Source organism: Pleurodeles waltl, chromosome 4_1, assembly GCF_031143425.1.
Source record: "Pleurodeles waltl isolate 20211129_DDA chromosome 4_1, aPleWal1.hap1.20221129, whole genome shotgun sequence".
NCBI lineage: Eukaryota > Metazoa > Chordata > Amphibia > Caudata > Salamandridae > Pleurodeles > Pleurodeles waltl.
This window is the reverse complement of record NC_090442.1, coordinates 390,012,583-390,027,830: the sequence shown is the minus strand read 5'-3', so window position 1 is coordinate 390,027,830 and position 15,248 is coordinate 390,012,583. Positions and strand designations below refer to the sequence as shown.

Below are 15,248 nucleotides of genomic sequence, written 5' to 3'. Positions count from 1 at the left end.
ACCTACGTGGTTCTCAAAATCACAACATACGCGTTGCTCAAATTGCAAGCAAACTGTTATATAAAAAGCATTCAGTAAAGCACAATGACACGAATAGCATAACAAAACACTCAAAATTACGTATTAACTATCAGAGTACATTAAAATAAGTATCTAGAAGTAAAATTAAATTGTGAAATTTCTAATTGTCTTTAGTTCTCACTCCACCAAATTATTGAATCATTCACACATGCAACAACACGCTCTCTTAATGCCACACCTTTCAGACGACATCACAGGAGTGACAGATAGGGAAAGATTACAGACTTTATTGGGGTACTCCCCTGTATTTTGAAATGTGTTATATAGATAGAATTCATAAAGCTCATCAATTGTTAATTATGATTCTTCGAGTGAATTGTGTTGCTTTAATGTCATTGAAAACCCATTCCCATAGGCTTTATGGGCCCAGGTCTTAATGAGAATCAATGTCACCTTATAAGAAGTAAGACTTAACAGCTCCAGATGGTAATGTCCATTTAAGCCCCCACATTAGGAGTACAAAAGAGCCTAGTAAGTAAGGAAGCTCAAAAGTCCCTGACTTTATTATGCTTTAAAGTCCCAGCCACTAAGTCGAAGCCTTAATGAACATGAATGGTCAGTAATAAGCAGTAGTGGCCTCTGGCACTAAGTGACAAACTTCTAAAGTTGTGGGGCATAAACACCTGGCTCAAATTAGGCTAAGCACCTTGTTTGAAGGAAGGTTCCGGTTAAGGGGTGTTCTTTTCTTGTGAATATTCTAAGTTTTAAAACCATTTTTGTTGGTTTTACAACTGGCAGATGGACATTACCTTCAGTCAGTACACAACCGTCTAACTATATAGTATCCTGGCTCCATCCACCCCTTTTCCTGTTAAACCACCAAGGTCTAAATGACTCCTTCACCATTCTGCGTAAGACCCATCCTCCCCTTCCTGTGAATATTTTAGAACAAATAGGGACACATGATGCACTTTAACACACTAGATATAGACTAAAAATTTAGAAGGCCTAAATGGACACTAATTAAATATTCCCACACGTTTGTGGTGCACCAGACAAGCTGTACATTCCCTAGAGCTGTGTGGACTATCCCTGACTGAGAAAAACGTTGACAAAATGGTAGAAAACCGTAGTCTTTTTTTCAACCAAGTGTCCCACAAATAATGGCTATCCATATTAAAAACAGTTGAAATAATGTAATTATGCAGTGTCACATGTCTTTCTTCAATTCAATTTTCCATCCTTTCTCAATCATATCTTATGACTTGCAAGGGTCGAAAATACAAAGGTTACACAACTCTCAAGAAAGCACTCTAGAAATAGAATCAGTACTCAAGACAAGTTAGACCGCTATAAAAAAGTAGCATTATGTCTAGTATTTGTAAAGTACTCAACTTTAAGAGGTGTGACCTCTTAGCACCTGTGCCATGTCCAGTTGTGCATGTGTTTAGGGCAGCCTTCAGTGTAATACCTAATGTGATACCACTCCCCTAAAAGCAAAATTTTAGATATGGGAAAAACCATCTTGCCAGCCAGCTCTTGGGAATGTGTGCATCACTTAGGAGTGACAAACTGACAAAGGAATATTAACCAGAGTGAGCTGTGTGTGGAAGAGAGTACTAGACATTTTTAACTGTTACAAAAGGAAAATCATTCTTGAAACACGTTTAAGTTAAACAATTATCACCATCACAGAACACCATTTAGGTATTCTTTTTCAAACTACTCCTTAAAATCAATTGGCTCTTTTATTGCTAAACACAACCGCATTAGGATCAATTATTTTGTACTGTCTTCCTCATAGTAACGCTGTTTCATCGCTCTGTACTTTCTGAGGTAGTATAAAGCTTCCAGTTCCTTAATGACAAATTCTCCTCGAGCAATCAGTTCTCTGATCTTTTCGGGATCCTTAACATCCCTGTTCTTCATGAAGGCCTTTTTCAAACGGTCTCTGAAGTAGTCTGCTCCCTTTGGATACTCCCGGCCAAGGTACAAAAGCTGAAAAGAGGAGAGAAAAGGGTTTAAGCTGAAACTAGGTAGTCTAAGTACTGTAAACATTCTCTTGTCTGTAAGGCTACTCACATTTTTATAAAGTTTTATCACGTCTCCTCGTAATCGACTGGCCATTTTCGGAACACACAGAAAATAAACACCTCAATCCCATGTATGAGTTGATCTATATAAATAACAATGACAGTTCCAATATTACATATGTAAAATAAAGAATTAACTGAACATTTACTCTACATGATGAGATCTGAAATTTAGAGTGCATAACTAATATAATAATAAACATAAATCTATTAATGTTTCATAAAACAAAGGCCTGATAAACATTGATGTTAAAATGGCAATGTACTGACAAACATTATAAGTATTAATTTAATCCACATTACGATTGCCTAAACTGACTGCTACATCCATGTGTTGTATTTCTTCCGTTAAAATAACTGCATCCTGAAGACGGCACAGAGAACACTTTAGAAACAGAGGATGTAATTATAGTTCTATGTCAAGACTGGAGGCTTCGGATTATGCTTTCTCTTTCTTTACTGAGAAAATGACAGCAGTCAATCAAATTAAAGTAAATACAAAAAACTACATTTCCCAATGTTCCTGTATTGCATTGTAATAGTATTTATATAGCGCTTACTGTAGTCCATATTCTGCCCAATTCCAGGCCTGCTTTCCATATAAATGTCTCTGCTACTTAAGTCCTTCTTCTTTCTTTGCTGCTTGCAGCCGGAGATAAGTGCCTATTACAATTCTTCCTGTTACAAGTGTTTATGTCGTTTTTATTTGTATTTTAGGCCCCTGGAGCGGGAGCGGGGATCGAGCGGCGCTTGCAGAGGAATATTCCTCTCTTTGTATTGAACACATTTTTATGACCGCATGCGGCCGATCCTGGCAAAGCAAACAAAGCTGCCAGATCGGCCGCGTCAGGTGCTTGCTGAGTCACCACCTAGCCTCTGGAGCGCTGTTCGGATGCTCTGTGGCTGCGCGCGGTAGATATTTCATTCTGTCCTGGCCTCCTGTGGAGGCCAAAAACGAGCGCTGCCTGGAGGACTAAGTCCTCTTTTTATGTTGATGCATGCGCGCAAGCCTTTTCCGACTGTTTTTAGTGTCGGTGGTCGGATTGAGCGCAGCGGTCGTGTTTGTTGAGTGTGCCTATCCCCCAGAATGCCCGACGGGGCGCAAAAATGTGCAAGGGCCTCGCCATAGGAGAATTTTAAGCAGGTGCTCCCTCCCACTTCTAATTTGGGCCATATTAAGAGATTTTTTTCTCTTTTTTGAGTTAGGAGATTCTCCTGTTATTACCTGCTGGGGCTGATTCCCCCCCCTCTGAACTCCTTCACATCCTCTAGCTTCAAGTATGGCGTATTACGCAGAAGAGGACGAATTATACCAAGAGGAGGCAGAAGTGCCTTCTGAACATCAGATGGAGATGAGATTGGTACAGGCACTGGGCCATCAAGTGCAGGACTTTGTTAATCAAACTTTAATAAAGGGTTTAAAGCCTTTCACGCAGCCCTTAGTGCGATATGGGCAAAGAGAATTGATGGGGTGTCAGCCCGTTGAGCCATTGCATAGAGAAAGTATATCTGATGAGGCGAAATTTGTCTCGAGAGCTTCTGGGGGACATTTCTCCTCAGCTGAGATTTTGGCTGAGATTTTGACTCAGATGGCTGCTTCAGTGCTCAAAGATCATGAGTACGGCCATGGGGTGTCCTTGGGTGAAGCGATATTTACGGCCCCTTCAATTTCTCGGACTGAGGAATCCAAATCTTCTGACCCTCATTCCTCTGACTTGGACCAGGCCAAGAAACCGGCCAAACGCACGCACAAGACCATCATACCTCAACAGAGTCTGTGATCCAAAAGAATTTACTTTTTGAGACTGAAGGTATAATTCACCCAAGATCTACTGAGTGGGTGCCAAGCAGGGAAGTGTCCCATTATGTGCGGGAGCAACTGCGTAAAGGTTTTGACAAAGATGTGCGTAATACTTTACACTCTGAATGTCCTCCTCCCTCCTTAATGGATAAGGTGGCTGACACCCCTGAAATGGATCCTAGTGTAGCCACATTCCTCAAAAAATTTACTAAAGATCCCAAGAAGGGCCTGGATTGGGCCTGGAGAGCTTGGCAGGACAAGCTTCTCAACATTTCAGGGCCCATTAAGAAAATCCTGGAATTAGTTGTGCAAGCGAAGGAATCCAGTATGCCATTGGACCCTGAAGCTATACTAGAATGGGCTCAGAGAGCTACATGTCTTTTAGGGAACACCAATTGTGCCGTGTCTACAGAACAACAGAAGTCGTTCTTGATGCGCATAGACCCCAAATTGGCTGAATTAGCCCCTGTAGAGCCGGGAACATTGGCTAAGGGTTTCGGTAAGAAATTTGTCAAGGATCTGAGCAACTACATTTCCAGCTTTTCTGCCCTTGACAAGGCTCTGACCTCTATGAAGAGGATGTTTAGTGGTGGCCTTTTTATCAGGGCCGGACGCTATCGGGGTCGAGCGCCAGGCCGAGGATTTTATCAGACCTCAGGATATTCCCAGAGAGGCAGAGGCTCTTACCAAGCTTCATCAGGATTCTACCCCTCTAGGAACAGGAGAGGTCATATAGAGGCAGTGGACAAGGTGGTACCAGTACCACAGATGTCACAGCAACAGGAAAGAATAATCCCCTTTTCAGAGGTTATTCTAGGGGGGAGACTGAAATGGCATTTACCGGCATGGGAGCGCATTTCTCAAGACCCATGGGCTTTACAGAACATTCAGGGATACAGACTGGAGTTTTACTCTCCTCCCAGACAGGAAGTAGTTCCTTTCCCTCTTCATTTTTCCCCAAGCAGAGAGTGTCTTCATAGACGACGAAATCGTCACACCTCTTAGCAAGCAAGCAAGCAATAGTCAAGACACTTCCCCATCCGGCAGGTTTTGACAGTAAAATCTTCCTGGTCCAGAAAAAAGGAGGAGGTTATCGTCTTGTTCTCAATATCAAAGTCTTCAATTCCTGGATAGTTTACCGCCATTTCAAAATGGAAGGTATACATTTCTTAAGAGATCTTTTGCAGGGAAGAGATTGGCTAGTCCGCTTAGACCTCAAAGACGCCTACCTAGCTGATTTTCGCTCCTGATCATCTTTTTCTTCAATTTTGTTGGAAAAACCAATGGTACTAATTCAAAGTCCTTCCCTTCGGACTGTCTTCGGCCCCATGGTGTTTCACCAAATTACTGCGTCCGGTAGAGCAATTTCTTCGGGAACAAGGCGTTTGCCTCATCATTTACCTCGACGATATTCTGATCATGGCCCACACCAAAGAATTGGTTCTACTTCATCTTTCTTGGACAGTTCAGATTCTGCAGGATCTAGGTTTCTTGATAAATACTGCCAAATCAATCACAACTCCCTCTCAGTGTACAGAGTTCTTAGGTTTTCAAGTAGATTCAATCAGAGCGCAACTAAAATTGTCTCTGGTGAAACGAGCTTCAATCAAGAGAGAGTTATGGAGAGCCCTTGTCTCTCCGACGATATAATTGAGGCACTTTGCTCGCCTGGTGGGACTTCTAGCTTCTCCCATCCAGGGGATTTTTCTGGGGCCCCTTCATTATCGAGCCCTCCAATGTTGAAAGATCCTTCATCTTCGCAAAAGGACTGGCGTTTCAGAATAGATCCTTCTGACAGGAAGCCAAGACGGAAATCAGTTGGTGGCTGGACCACATGGATGCGTGGAACAGCAAAGCTATTTTTACATCCTCCCCGGAGGTGATAATAGAAGCGAATGTCAGTGAATGGGGATGGGGAACTTAATGCGCCTTGGTACAGAGAGGGGGCAGGTGGTCCCCGGAGGAGTTGAATCTCCATATCAATTGTTTGGAACTTCTGGCGGGAGCTTTTGCGATCCGCTCCCTTTCTCCACACAAAGCCAGTTATTGCATACTGTTACGTATGGACAACATTTTGGCAGTGCGGTGTATAAATCGCCTAGGCGGGACCAGATCTTGCATTCTGGCGGAGATTGCCAAGGATTTTTGGCATTTCTGTCACCATCACAAGATTTCAGTGACAGCAGAGTACATTGCCAGGACGTTCCAATGTAGTGGTGGACTGAAACTCGTGTTTTTTTAGGGATGGCAGCGATCGGAAACTGCACCAGTCAGTTTTTCTCAGTCTGATGAGAAGATAGGGCGAGTGTTTGATAGACCCTTTTGCGTCTCAACACAATGCTCAGCTTTCACATTTTTACAGTTGGAGGCTGGACCCTCTGGCATTGGGCTTGGATGCGTTTCTCCAAGACTAGTCCCGGGGACTCCTTCTTTATGCCTTTGCTCTATTATTCATGATTCAGAGAGTACTCTCTCAAGTGAGGAGACAATTAGCGGAAATCATTTTGGTGACTCCTCCCTCTGGAAAACTCAATCATGGTTTCCAGTAGCGATGTCAATGTCATGTGCCCTGCAAGTTCTAATTCCCTCATTCCCGTCATTGCTTCTGGATCCCGCAGAACTCCCTCATCCACTAATAATGCAGAGACAACGGTTACCCACGGCTTGGAGACTTTCAGGGGACGTTGGCAAGTGCCAGGTGTTTCAAGAGACGCTATGTTCTTATCCCAATTTTGGGTTTCTTCCACCCATAAACGTTAAGAAGCCTCCTGGCAGCGATGGGTGGGTTGGTGCAGTGAAAGGGGTGTTTATCCCATGGGGGCCTATATTAGTATGATTGTTAATTTTCTTTCAGATCTAGCAACTCGGGGTTTAGCATACAGAACCATCAATAACTTCAAATCTGATATTTCAGCAGGTCATCCTCATTTGGTGGGTAAACCTGTGGGTGAATATCCTTTGATTTGTAAACTTTTGAGAGGTATTAGAATGGTCAAACCCCCTCAACCTAAATATTCAATTTTATGGGATGTAGATATTGTTCTGCGATTTATAAGATTCTAGCCTTGTGATGAATACCTGTCTCGTAAGCACCTGTCAGCCAAACTCACTATACTCCTATGTCTTCTTGTTTCCTGTCAAAGGCTGTCTGATGTACGTGCATTGGATTTAGCAGGTAGAGTTTTTACTCTGGTATTTCTTTCACTGTTACTAGACGTACTAAAACTTCAACCCGGATTATTTCTTATTCAGCTTTTCCCCATAACCAGAATTTATGTGTGGTTAAATGTTTAACAGCTTACGAGGCTTGCACTCGAGTGCGACGCAGAGATGCGCGAGGACAATTGCTTATATCATTACAAAGTCCTTTTGCACCAGTATCAGCGGCCACTTTGGCATGATGGGTCAAGTGGTTGCTAGGTGAGGCTTCTATTGATACCAGCACATTCAGTATGTGGCGCCATGGCATCCAAAGCATTTTGCGTTGATTCTGGCTTGGAGGATATCATGGCTGCTGCAGATTGGCCTTCTAACAATACTTTTAAGGTTTTCTGTCATAAGCCTATTGTTGATGTTGCATTTGCAGTGGTAAATCAGCTTTGAACTAGCATAATCCGAAGCCTCCGGTCCGGACATAGAATTAAAAAAAACTTCTAGCTATTGCGTCAAGAATTTTCAATTCTATTAAGGGCACGGAGGCGAGGATTATCCCACCCTATTTTCTATTTTTCTATTATTGTTATTATGTATTCGAAATGTTATTTTCTGAAAGTGATTATACTGTTAGAATACGATTCAGTTGAATTATCTGCATGATATGGTTCTCATGTATCTTGCTTAGTACCCACCCATGTATTTTTTAGTCATTACCAGTTTATTAGTGCATCTTCTTTCATTCCTAGGATTGGACAATAAAGGTGTGTGAATAGCAGGGATTTCTTTTGGGATGAAAAGGATGATTCCAGTTCAGCCGGGGGTCGCAGTTTTCTATGTTGAGAAGTTGAAGAGTTCAGTTTGTGGATATCAGGTTGTTATGTTCTTATTGCGAAGAAAGAGGAAGGACTTATGTAGCAGAGACATTTATTTGGAAAGCAGGCCTGGGATTGGGAAGAATATGGACTACAGGAACACTGGGAAATGTAGGTTTTTGTATTTACTTTAATTTGATTGGCTGCTGTTATTTTCTCAGTAAAGAAAGAGAAAGCATAATCATCGCCTCCGTGTCCTTAATAGAATTGAACATTTTTGACGCAATAGCTAGAATTTCTTTTTATTATCCAATCAGGAGACAAAAGGGCAGTCTAATAACAAAAGCTCTAGAAACGTTTGTGATTCTTTGTACAAGTACAACATCCTCCTGTTGATTGTACAACATCCATGAAATAATATAAGCACCAAGCTGGAGTCAAGAATTTGTTGGTTAGAGCATCTGAATTTTTTCAGTTTAAATATAAAGTGTCATCCTAGAGGCTCGAAAGCAAGGATTCCTTCCAAAGAAGTAGTTTGTTTATAATACATGAGGAACAACCAGATAATTCTAATCTGTTCAATAAATTGCTAATCATAGTAACTAAGGGGTTATAAGAGTTCAGTTGGAGGATTAGCTGAATCATTCATTAACAAAGATGACAGTCTCTATTTAATAGGGGTACCAGCTCCTCATTAAAACCTAATAGTGTGGGATTTGACTACGTATTCCCAAGACACCATATACCTAGTTTAAGATTAGTGGCCTGGATCATACATGAATGTGGGACACCAAGAGACAATGCTACCACCTCCCCTTCAAGTAAAAAGAAGTTTATGTGCCCATCCAATATCAGCAAAGGGACAAATATACAACGCCACTGGCTCTATCTTAGCAGAAGAGTCAATGAAAATACACCATAAATGATGTTGAATTTAATTAAAAACCTAGGAGACACAAATCGTTTGCTTTTTTGCTTTGCTTTTATTCCAATGGGACTCCCAAGAGAAAGAGCTACTGAATATAACTATTGATACTATTTCACTACCTGCAACTGGTCTTTACCAATCGAGGTAGATGACTGTTTTGTTTTTGCAAACACCAGAAAGGTTGGCCAGGGATGTTAATTTTCAAGTTATGTAATACACAGTAGTCCCTCAATAGCTAAATCTGCCACTGAAGTCCTAGCAGGGTCAGGTCTAATAAAACAGAGTCATGTGCCTAAAGGACACTTGGAGAAAATGAATTGCAATAAGTCATAACAGATGAAAGATGTTTTAAAAACAAACCATGCTGGACTGGTGCCAATACACACCCCTGCTCTCAGCCATTAACTAATAATAAACAGGCTACACAAACACGGTCAAAAAAAATAAAATTCTGCAAACATTCTCAGTTTCCTATTTTTTACACAGTTCCAGCAAAAATACTTCTGAAAAATATTTGAATGTGTTTCCTTACACCAACATATAATTACCAGGACAGAAAAAACAGAAAATGAAGTGACTCCTGTGGCAGATGCTTTTTTAAAGTGTTACTAATATATTGTTCAAACATGTTTATTTCTTTTACCTTGTTCTGCACTCACGCAAACTCCTAGGAATTTTTGAGAACACTCAAAGCTATTTATTGATGTAACATCAACGTTAATATAGGTATGCATTAGTAAGCTATCACAGAATCAATCTATTAGATCAGGCATCCTTGCCATGGTTTCCCCTGACTTTTTGTCTTCAGACCTCCTGTTTTACTGACCTCGTTTTTGCTAGTTTTAGGACTCTGCACACTTTACCACTACTAACCAGTGCAAAAGTGCATGTGCTCGCTGCTTAAAACATAGTAGCATTTGCTCATCCACAATTGGCATATAATAATTCACATATAAATCCCCAGTAAAATGTGCTACCTGTGTTACTGGTGGGCCTGCAGTACTAATAGTGCCACCCATTTCAGTAGCCCTTCGAACATGCCTCAGGCATGCCACTACAGAGCCTGTGTGCAGTTTTAAACTGCCAAATCAACCTGGCAAGTTAACCCTCTAGCCAGGCTCACACCTTCCTGTTTAATACTTATGTCATCCCTAAGGTAGGCCTGAGACAGCCCAAGGGCAGGGTGCAGTGTATTTAAAAAGTAGGACATGTACTTATCGGTTTTACATGTCCTAGTAGTGATAAACTCTAAAATATGTTTTTCACTAATGCGAGGCCCATCTCTCCCATATGATAATACTGGGATTGCGTTATTACATTTTATACGTGTAATTTCCAATTGGGAAAAGAAAAGATGGGATCCCTTGATGTCTCTGGAATCATAATTTAAAATCACAAACTTATGGTGAAGTCAGATTTTAAACTGTAAATATGAAAAAGCTACTTTTAGAAAGTTGTTGTTTTCTTACTTCAACCATCCTGTGACTCTGCCTGTCTCTGAATACACATCTGTGGTGGGCGACAGCTGGGCTTTGTGCATTCCCTACAGATGCAAAGGGAGCTTAGATGTGACTGATGGGTCATTCACAGCCCGATGGGCCATCCTGGGCAAGATGGAGGAAGGAGCGGACGCTTACACCTGAATAAGCTGGGTCCTGATCTCACACAAAGGACTGCATACCCTCTGTAGTGAGTCTGGAGCCAGGGCAGGAAAGGCAGGGACTCTATGCACTTCAAATGCCTCTCTTTGAAGCCTCCCCTACGGCACAACAGGGAATAAGTACTGGACCACAGACACCACCAACTCAGTACACTTCTGGACCTGCGGATACTCTACCAGGAAGAAGGACTGCTGTGCTGCTGAAAGGACTCTCACTCAACTGGCTCCTGCTCTGCTGTGCTGACCTGCTACCTACCGCCTTCCTTGCCTGGGACTGAGAAGAAGTGGACATGCATCTCTCCAACCCAAAACCAAAGTGGCTCCAAGGTCCTCCTGTTAGAAGTATCAGGGACATCAAAGACTTCCAACCCATCTACCTACAGCACTTGGACTCTGCCACCTGACAGTCTTGCCCAGCCAGGTGGTGCAAGTACTGCAACTGCCAAAATCCACACATCTGCACCGTTCGGAACTGGCGCATCTTCATCAATGCATCACTGCTGCTGCGTGGGTCGAGGATACTGCATTGATGGTGATGCATCGCTGCTGCAAGAATCAAGGGGGTCGCATTGCCGACAGTGTGGGTCATCACCTCCACTCCCTACGCATCCCTACACCCTCGGATGACAATGATGCTTTGCCTCCGTTGCTCCTCGCAACTTGTGCTCTATGTCAAAGCAAACGCGACCCAAGGTAATGTTTCAGTGGGCCAAGGCTGGTCCTTGTATCTGACCCGTGCTTCATCGCGGTTAGTCTGAGCTTCTGGATTTGACCCGGTCTATCGCAACCAGATAGTTTTGGTTAGCGCTTTATGATTTTAAGCACTACATTTCAGTTTAACCTTTAAAAATGTAACTTCAGTTATAATTACTGGATTTTGTTGTTGTGGTCTTAATTTTTTATGAAGCTCTATTTTTCTAACCAAGTGTGCTATCTTTTTGTGTGGTGTTTTCACTGCTTTACTGTTTTAAGTGTTGCACATATATTTTACACATTGCCTCTTAAGTTAAGACTGACTGATCTGTGCCAAGCTACCAGAGGGTGAGCACAGGTTAACCTAGGGTATGTTTGTGACTTACTCTGATTAGGATTGTGGTTCCTGCTTGGTCCGGTGCATGCCTCTGTCACCCAGAAACACAGGAGCATATTTATAAGAGCTTTGGATCATGTTTACACCACGCCATATGGTACAAAACTCTAAGAAAGAATTATGAAGCCATGCAAAGCCACTTTGCTTGGTTCTGAAAGGCCTCATAAATCTGGAGTAGCTCAATGTAGCACAAATTGCTGCATTGCGCTACTCTGCCCTGAGTAGGCATTCCATGGGTGTTGGGTTGGGTGTTTCGACACATTCCCAGATTTACAAGGACTGGTAAACCTGGGAATGCACCAAAATCTTATGCCTTCCCAGGAGAGGCATAATGAGGAGAAATATCTTTATTTCTCCTTTATTTGCCCTCTTTCTATGAAACGTCTCTCAAGATTGTTTTTGTGCAGGAAAGGAGCACCTTCCTGCACAAAAACAACCCATGGTGCAAGGGTACCTGTTAGTGCCGGGCAGCCCCATGTGCGCCTGCGCAGGGGGAAAAGGATAGGAGTGCTCCGTACTGCCTTAAGTACGACCCATTCCTGCCCTTTCCCAGTGATGCAGTGCAGTACAGCACGATGACTTGCTGCACTGCACCACTTTCTAATAAATATGCCCACAAATTTCGAACACAGTGGTTATGGTGTACTAGTGTTCGGTAAAAGACAGAAACTCAAGGACCACAGAAAAACAAAGCCATTTATTGTCTCTCTTTGACACCATATGTGTATCTCTAACAGGTGTCATACTCCAGTTTCCCTCTCCAGGACAGGAGAAATTGTGTGAAATCATAAAAAAGGTTTCTTTCATAGACACCATGACTAGGCAAGGTGAATCTACATATATATCTACATTGCCTGGGTATCATGAGTACAGGAAGTTCATAACATAGGACAAAATCTAGAACTACAACTACAGAATGGACAGTGTTGTATCTCTGCGTAATAGATACAAAATGATGCAATACCTTAAACCAGAGGTCATCAAACTGGGGTGCAGTCCCCCCCTCAAGTGATCCCAAGGGCAGGGGGGGCAGGCTCTGACCATAAGAAGTATTGTGTAATAACAAGGCTTTGTTTTGAGTTTAAAAAAATGAGGAGCAGCAAACTGTTCTTTAATGGGCTATTACTAACATGTTTTGTCATTTATATCCAAGCTGGGAGTATGTGTCAAAAGGGAAGGGACTCCAAATACTCTTCAAAACCCCCAACCCCACTTCTAATAATCACACTGTGGATATTTTTACACATTAGTAAGGCCTGCCTAATCAGAATAGTTTGCTTGGCATCATGTATTTGATTGCTTTTTTACAACAGTAACAATGTAACTGCAATGTTTATATAAGTGTAGACATATTTAAACATTGCCAATGTAATGGAATAATTGAGGAAAATACATGGGGGGCCCTGATTTTCTTTCCCCCGGGGGTGGGGGCTGGGGAGGAGTTGGGTAAGCCAGGGGTGGTGGCATTAAAAGGTTTGAACACCACTGCCTGAAACAGAACACACTATGTATTCACCTTACACATTCTAGCTTACTTAAAGCATACAGTTCAAATTAATTTCTGATTCACATAATTTTTCAGTTTATTTTCCATTGAAATAAAAAAGTTGCCAGGCACTGGGAATAACGAAAGAAGAAAAGAATCTGTAAGAAAGAGAAAGGAGACCAGTGAGGGCAGTGAAAGTGTTACATCTTACATCTTCATGTATCCTGACAGGCAAGGGTCCAACACTGCCCACATGTAGGTTATGAAAAACACAGTCTTGGTTGCAAGTACAATAAACTAAAGACAAAAGTGATCGTAATCAGGCAAACACTAAGGTGCTATGGACCAGGAATGACAATATTTACATTGTATTAAAATGGCACATCTTGTTTCACCATATTAGTAGTGAAGGGGTCTCTAAATCTTTCCATTTCTGGGCCAAGGCCAATCTCACGGCTAATAATATTAATGATTGCCAACTGACTTGCAGAAGGTAGCAATGGGTATTCTCCAGTATTCTCCTGGATCTCCTGTATTACCAAACATTAGTATAAAAGCATCTAATGTTAAGGAAAGACCAGTTATTCTATATATATTTGACAATATGCTTCCAAATAACTTTGAACAAGAGAGTATGACCACCACAGGTGTACAAGTGGACCATTATGGACACAACTCTTCTAACATCTATCTGTGCAGCCATGGATTGTACCTAATTGCTCTGGGGTCCTGTAGCAGCATATTCATGTCGCATAGGCATTCTCTTTAAATGTATACATATACAAGTGCTAGCTGCCTTTGTGCAAATATCAAACCAAATGTCTTCAGAATAGTCATGTCTAATTCCTTTATCCTATCCTTCCTGGATAAGTGGATCCTACAGGAGAAAACCTCAATAAAAACGTAAAATCCCTCTCCTTGCTGGCCCACTGCCAAAAAGCTCCACCACGCAGGTTAAGTCTCTCATGTCCCCCTCTCTATTTCCGGAGATAACCACCAAATACCTTTTGGGGTAAGCTTAACATATCTCTAGGTGTTAGACAGAAAAGGCCAATGCAAACACCAGGTCCCTCAGGTCCACTTATGTGTAAAGATCATTCAGAGCTAGCAGGTTTTCCTTTCTCCATGAGGAAATTGTGTATCATACATTCAGAGGCACGTCTAGGTCATACCCTACTGGGGACAGTGGTGAAGGAAGGCTGGCCACTTTCTTGTTTCTAGAGATTGTATATCAATGCTTTAGTGTTTGCCTGTAAGAGATTCTCCATGTGATTACTGTATTTGCCACAGGGTGATTTTGGAATACTGCTGCTTGATACTGGCCCATGTGTTAGTTAAGGCAAGAGGTGCTGATTCCAAAGCAGAGCAAAAGTGTGCTGGTAATATAGAATGCTCAGTGGAGGGAAAGACTAGACCATCAAATCTGGCAGTCTGGTACATAACTGATCTCTTTACTCTTCTCCCAAGCCACAGAAAGGATTCTAACATTTGATGTTTGTTCTTTAGGGTGGACCTCTGGATTGAGAGGGGGAGTGGCTGAGCCACATAAGGGAGTCTAGAAAGGAAATGTATCTTCAGACATGCAATCCTGTCAAACAATAATACCTCAGGTTTTAAAATGTCCAGTGTGGGAAATTAAAATTATATTCATTATTGGTTATCTCAGACACATAATCTGCATTCGTCCAGGCCTGTTAGATCTCCGAAAGAGATTTCTTAAGAGGTTGATCACCAACAGAACTATTAGGACCTGCAGGTGAGCTATAGTAGCCTACTTCAACCCACACGACCCCCAGCTAAATTGAAAGTTTGTCAAGTTTCTGAAACACGTCATGCATACTGTACCCCCAAATTAACTGTAAGTTAATCAAGTTCCTGAAATACGCTATGTAAAAAACGATGTTTAGGTTTTTAGCTCCAGTGGGTCAAGCAGTCCCACACCACAGAAACCCATAACTATTAATGACACTTCTCAAGTCTGGGACAGTAATAAAAACTTATCTCTCCCGTCTAATGACAACTTGAATCCCCGGCCTGCCCATCTTTTATCCCCCACTATAATCGAGTCATTTTTAACGATTTATTAATAAACTCTGCAATCTTCATTTAATTTCTCTGTATTTCAATCTTAATTTCTTGCTTTTCTTCAGAATGTTTTTATCATGCAATTTGGCAAAACTTATGGTCTTAATCAACTGAAA

General features: G+C 41.8%; 1 protein-coding gene across 4 annotated transcripts in view; it reads right to left on the bottom strand.

The window, feature by feature from the left end:
- Window positions 1-288: 288 nt before the first annotated feature.
- ETFRF1 (electron transfer flavoprotein regulatory factor 1) overlaps window positions 289-15,248 on the bottom strand; it is a 38,609-nt gene continuing 23,649 nt past the window's right edge. For all 4 annotated transcript variants that reach the window (XM_069228588.1, XM_069228589.1, XM_069228587.1 and 1 more), the window contains exons 2-3: window positions 2,104-2,197; window positions 289-2,019 (exon numbers count right to left, since the gene is read on the bottom strand). In XM_069228588.1, the coding sequence (XP_069084689.1) occupies window positions 1,801-2,019; window positions 2,104-2,148 (264 nt within the window). In that variant the 5' untranslated portion in view covers window positions 2,149-2,197 and the 3' untranslated portion in view covers window positions 289-1,800. The remainder of the gene's footprint in view (window positions 2,020-2,103; window positions 2,198-15,248) is intronic.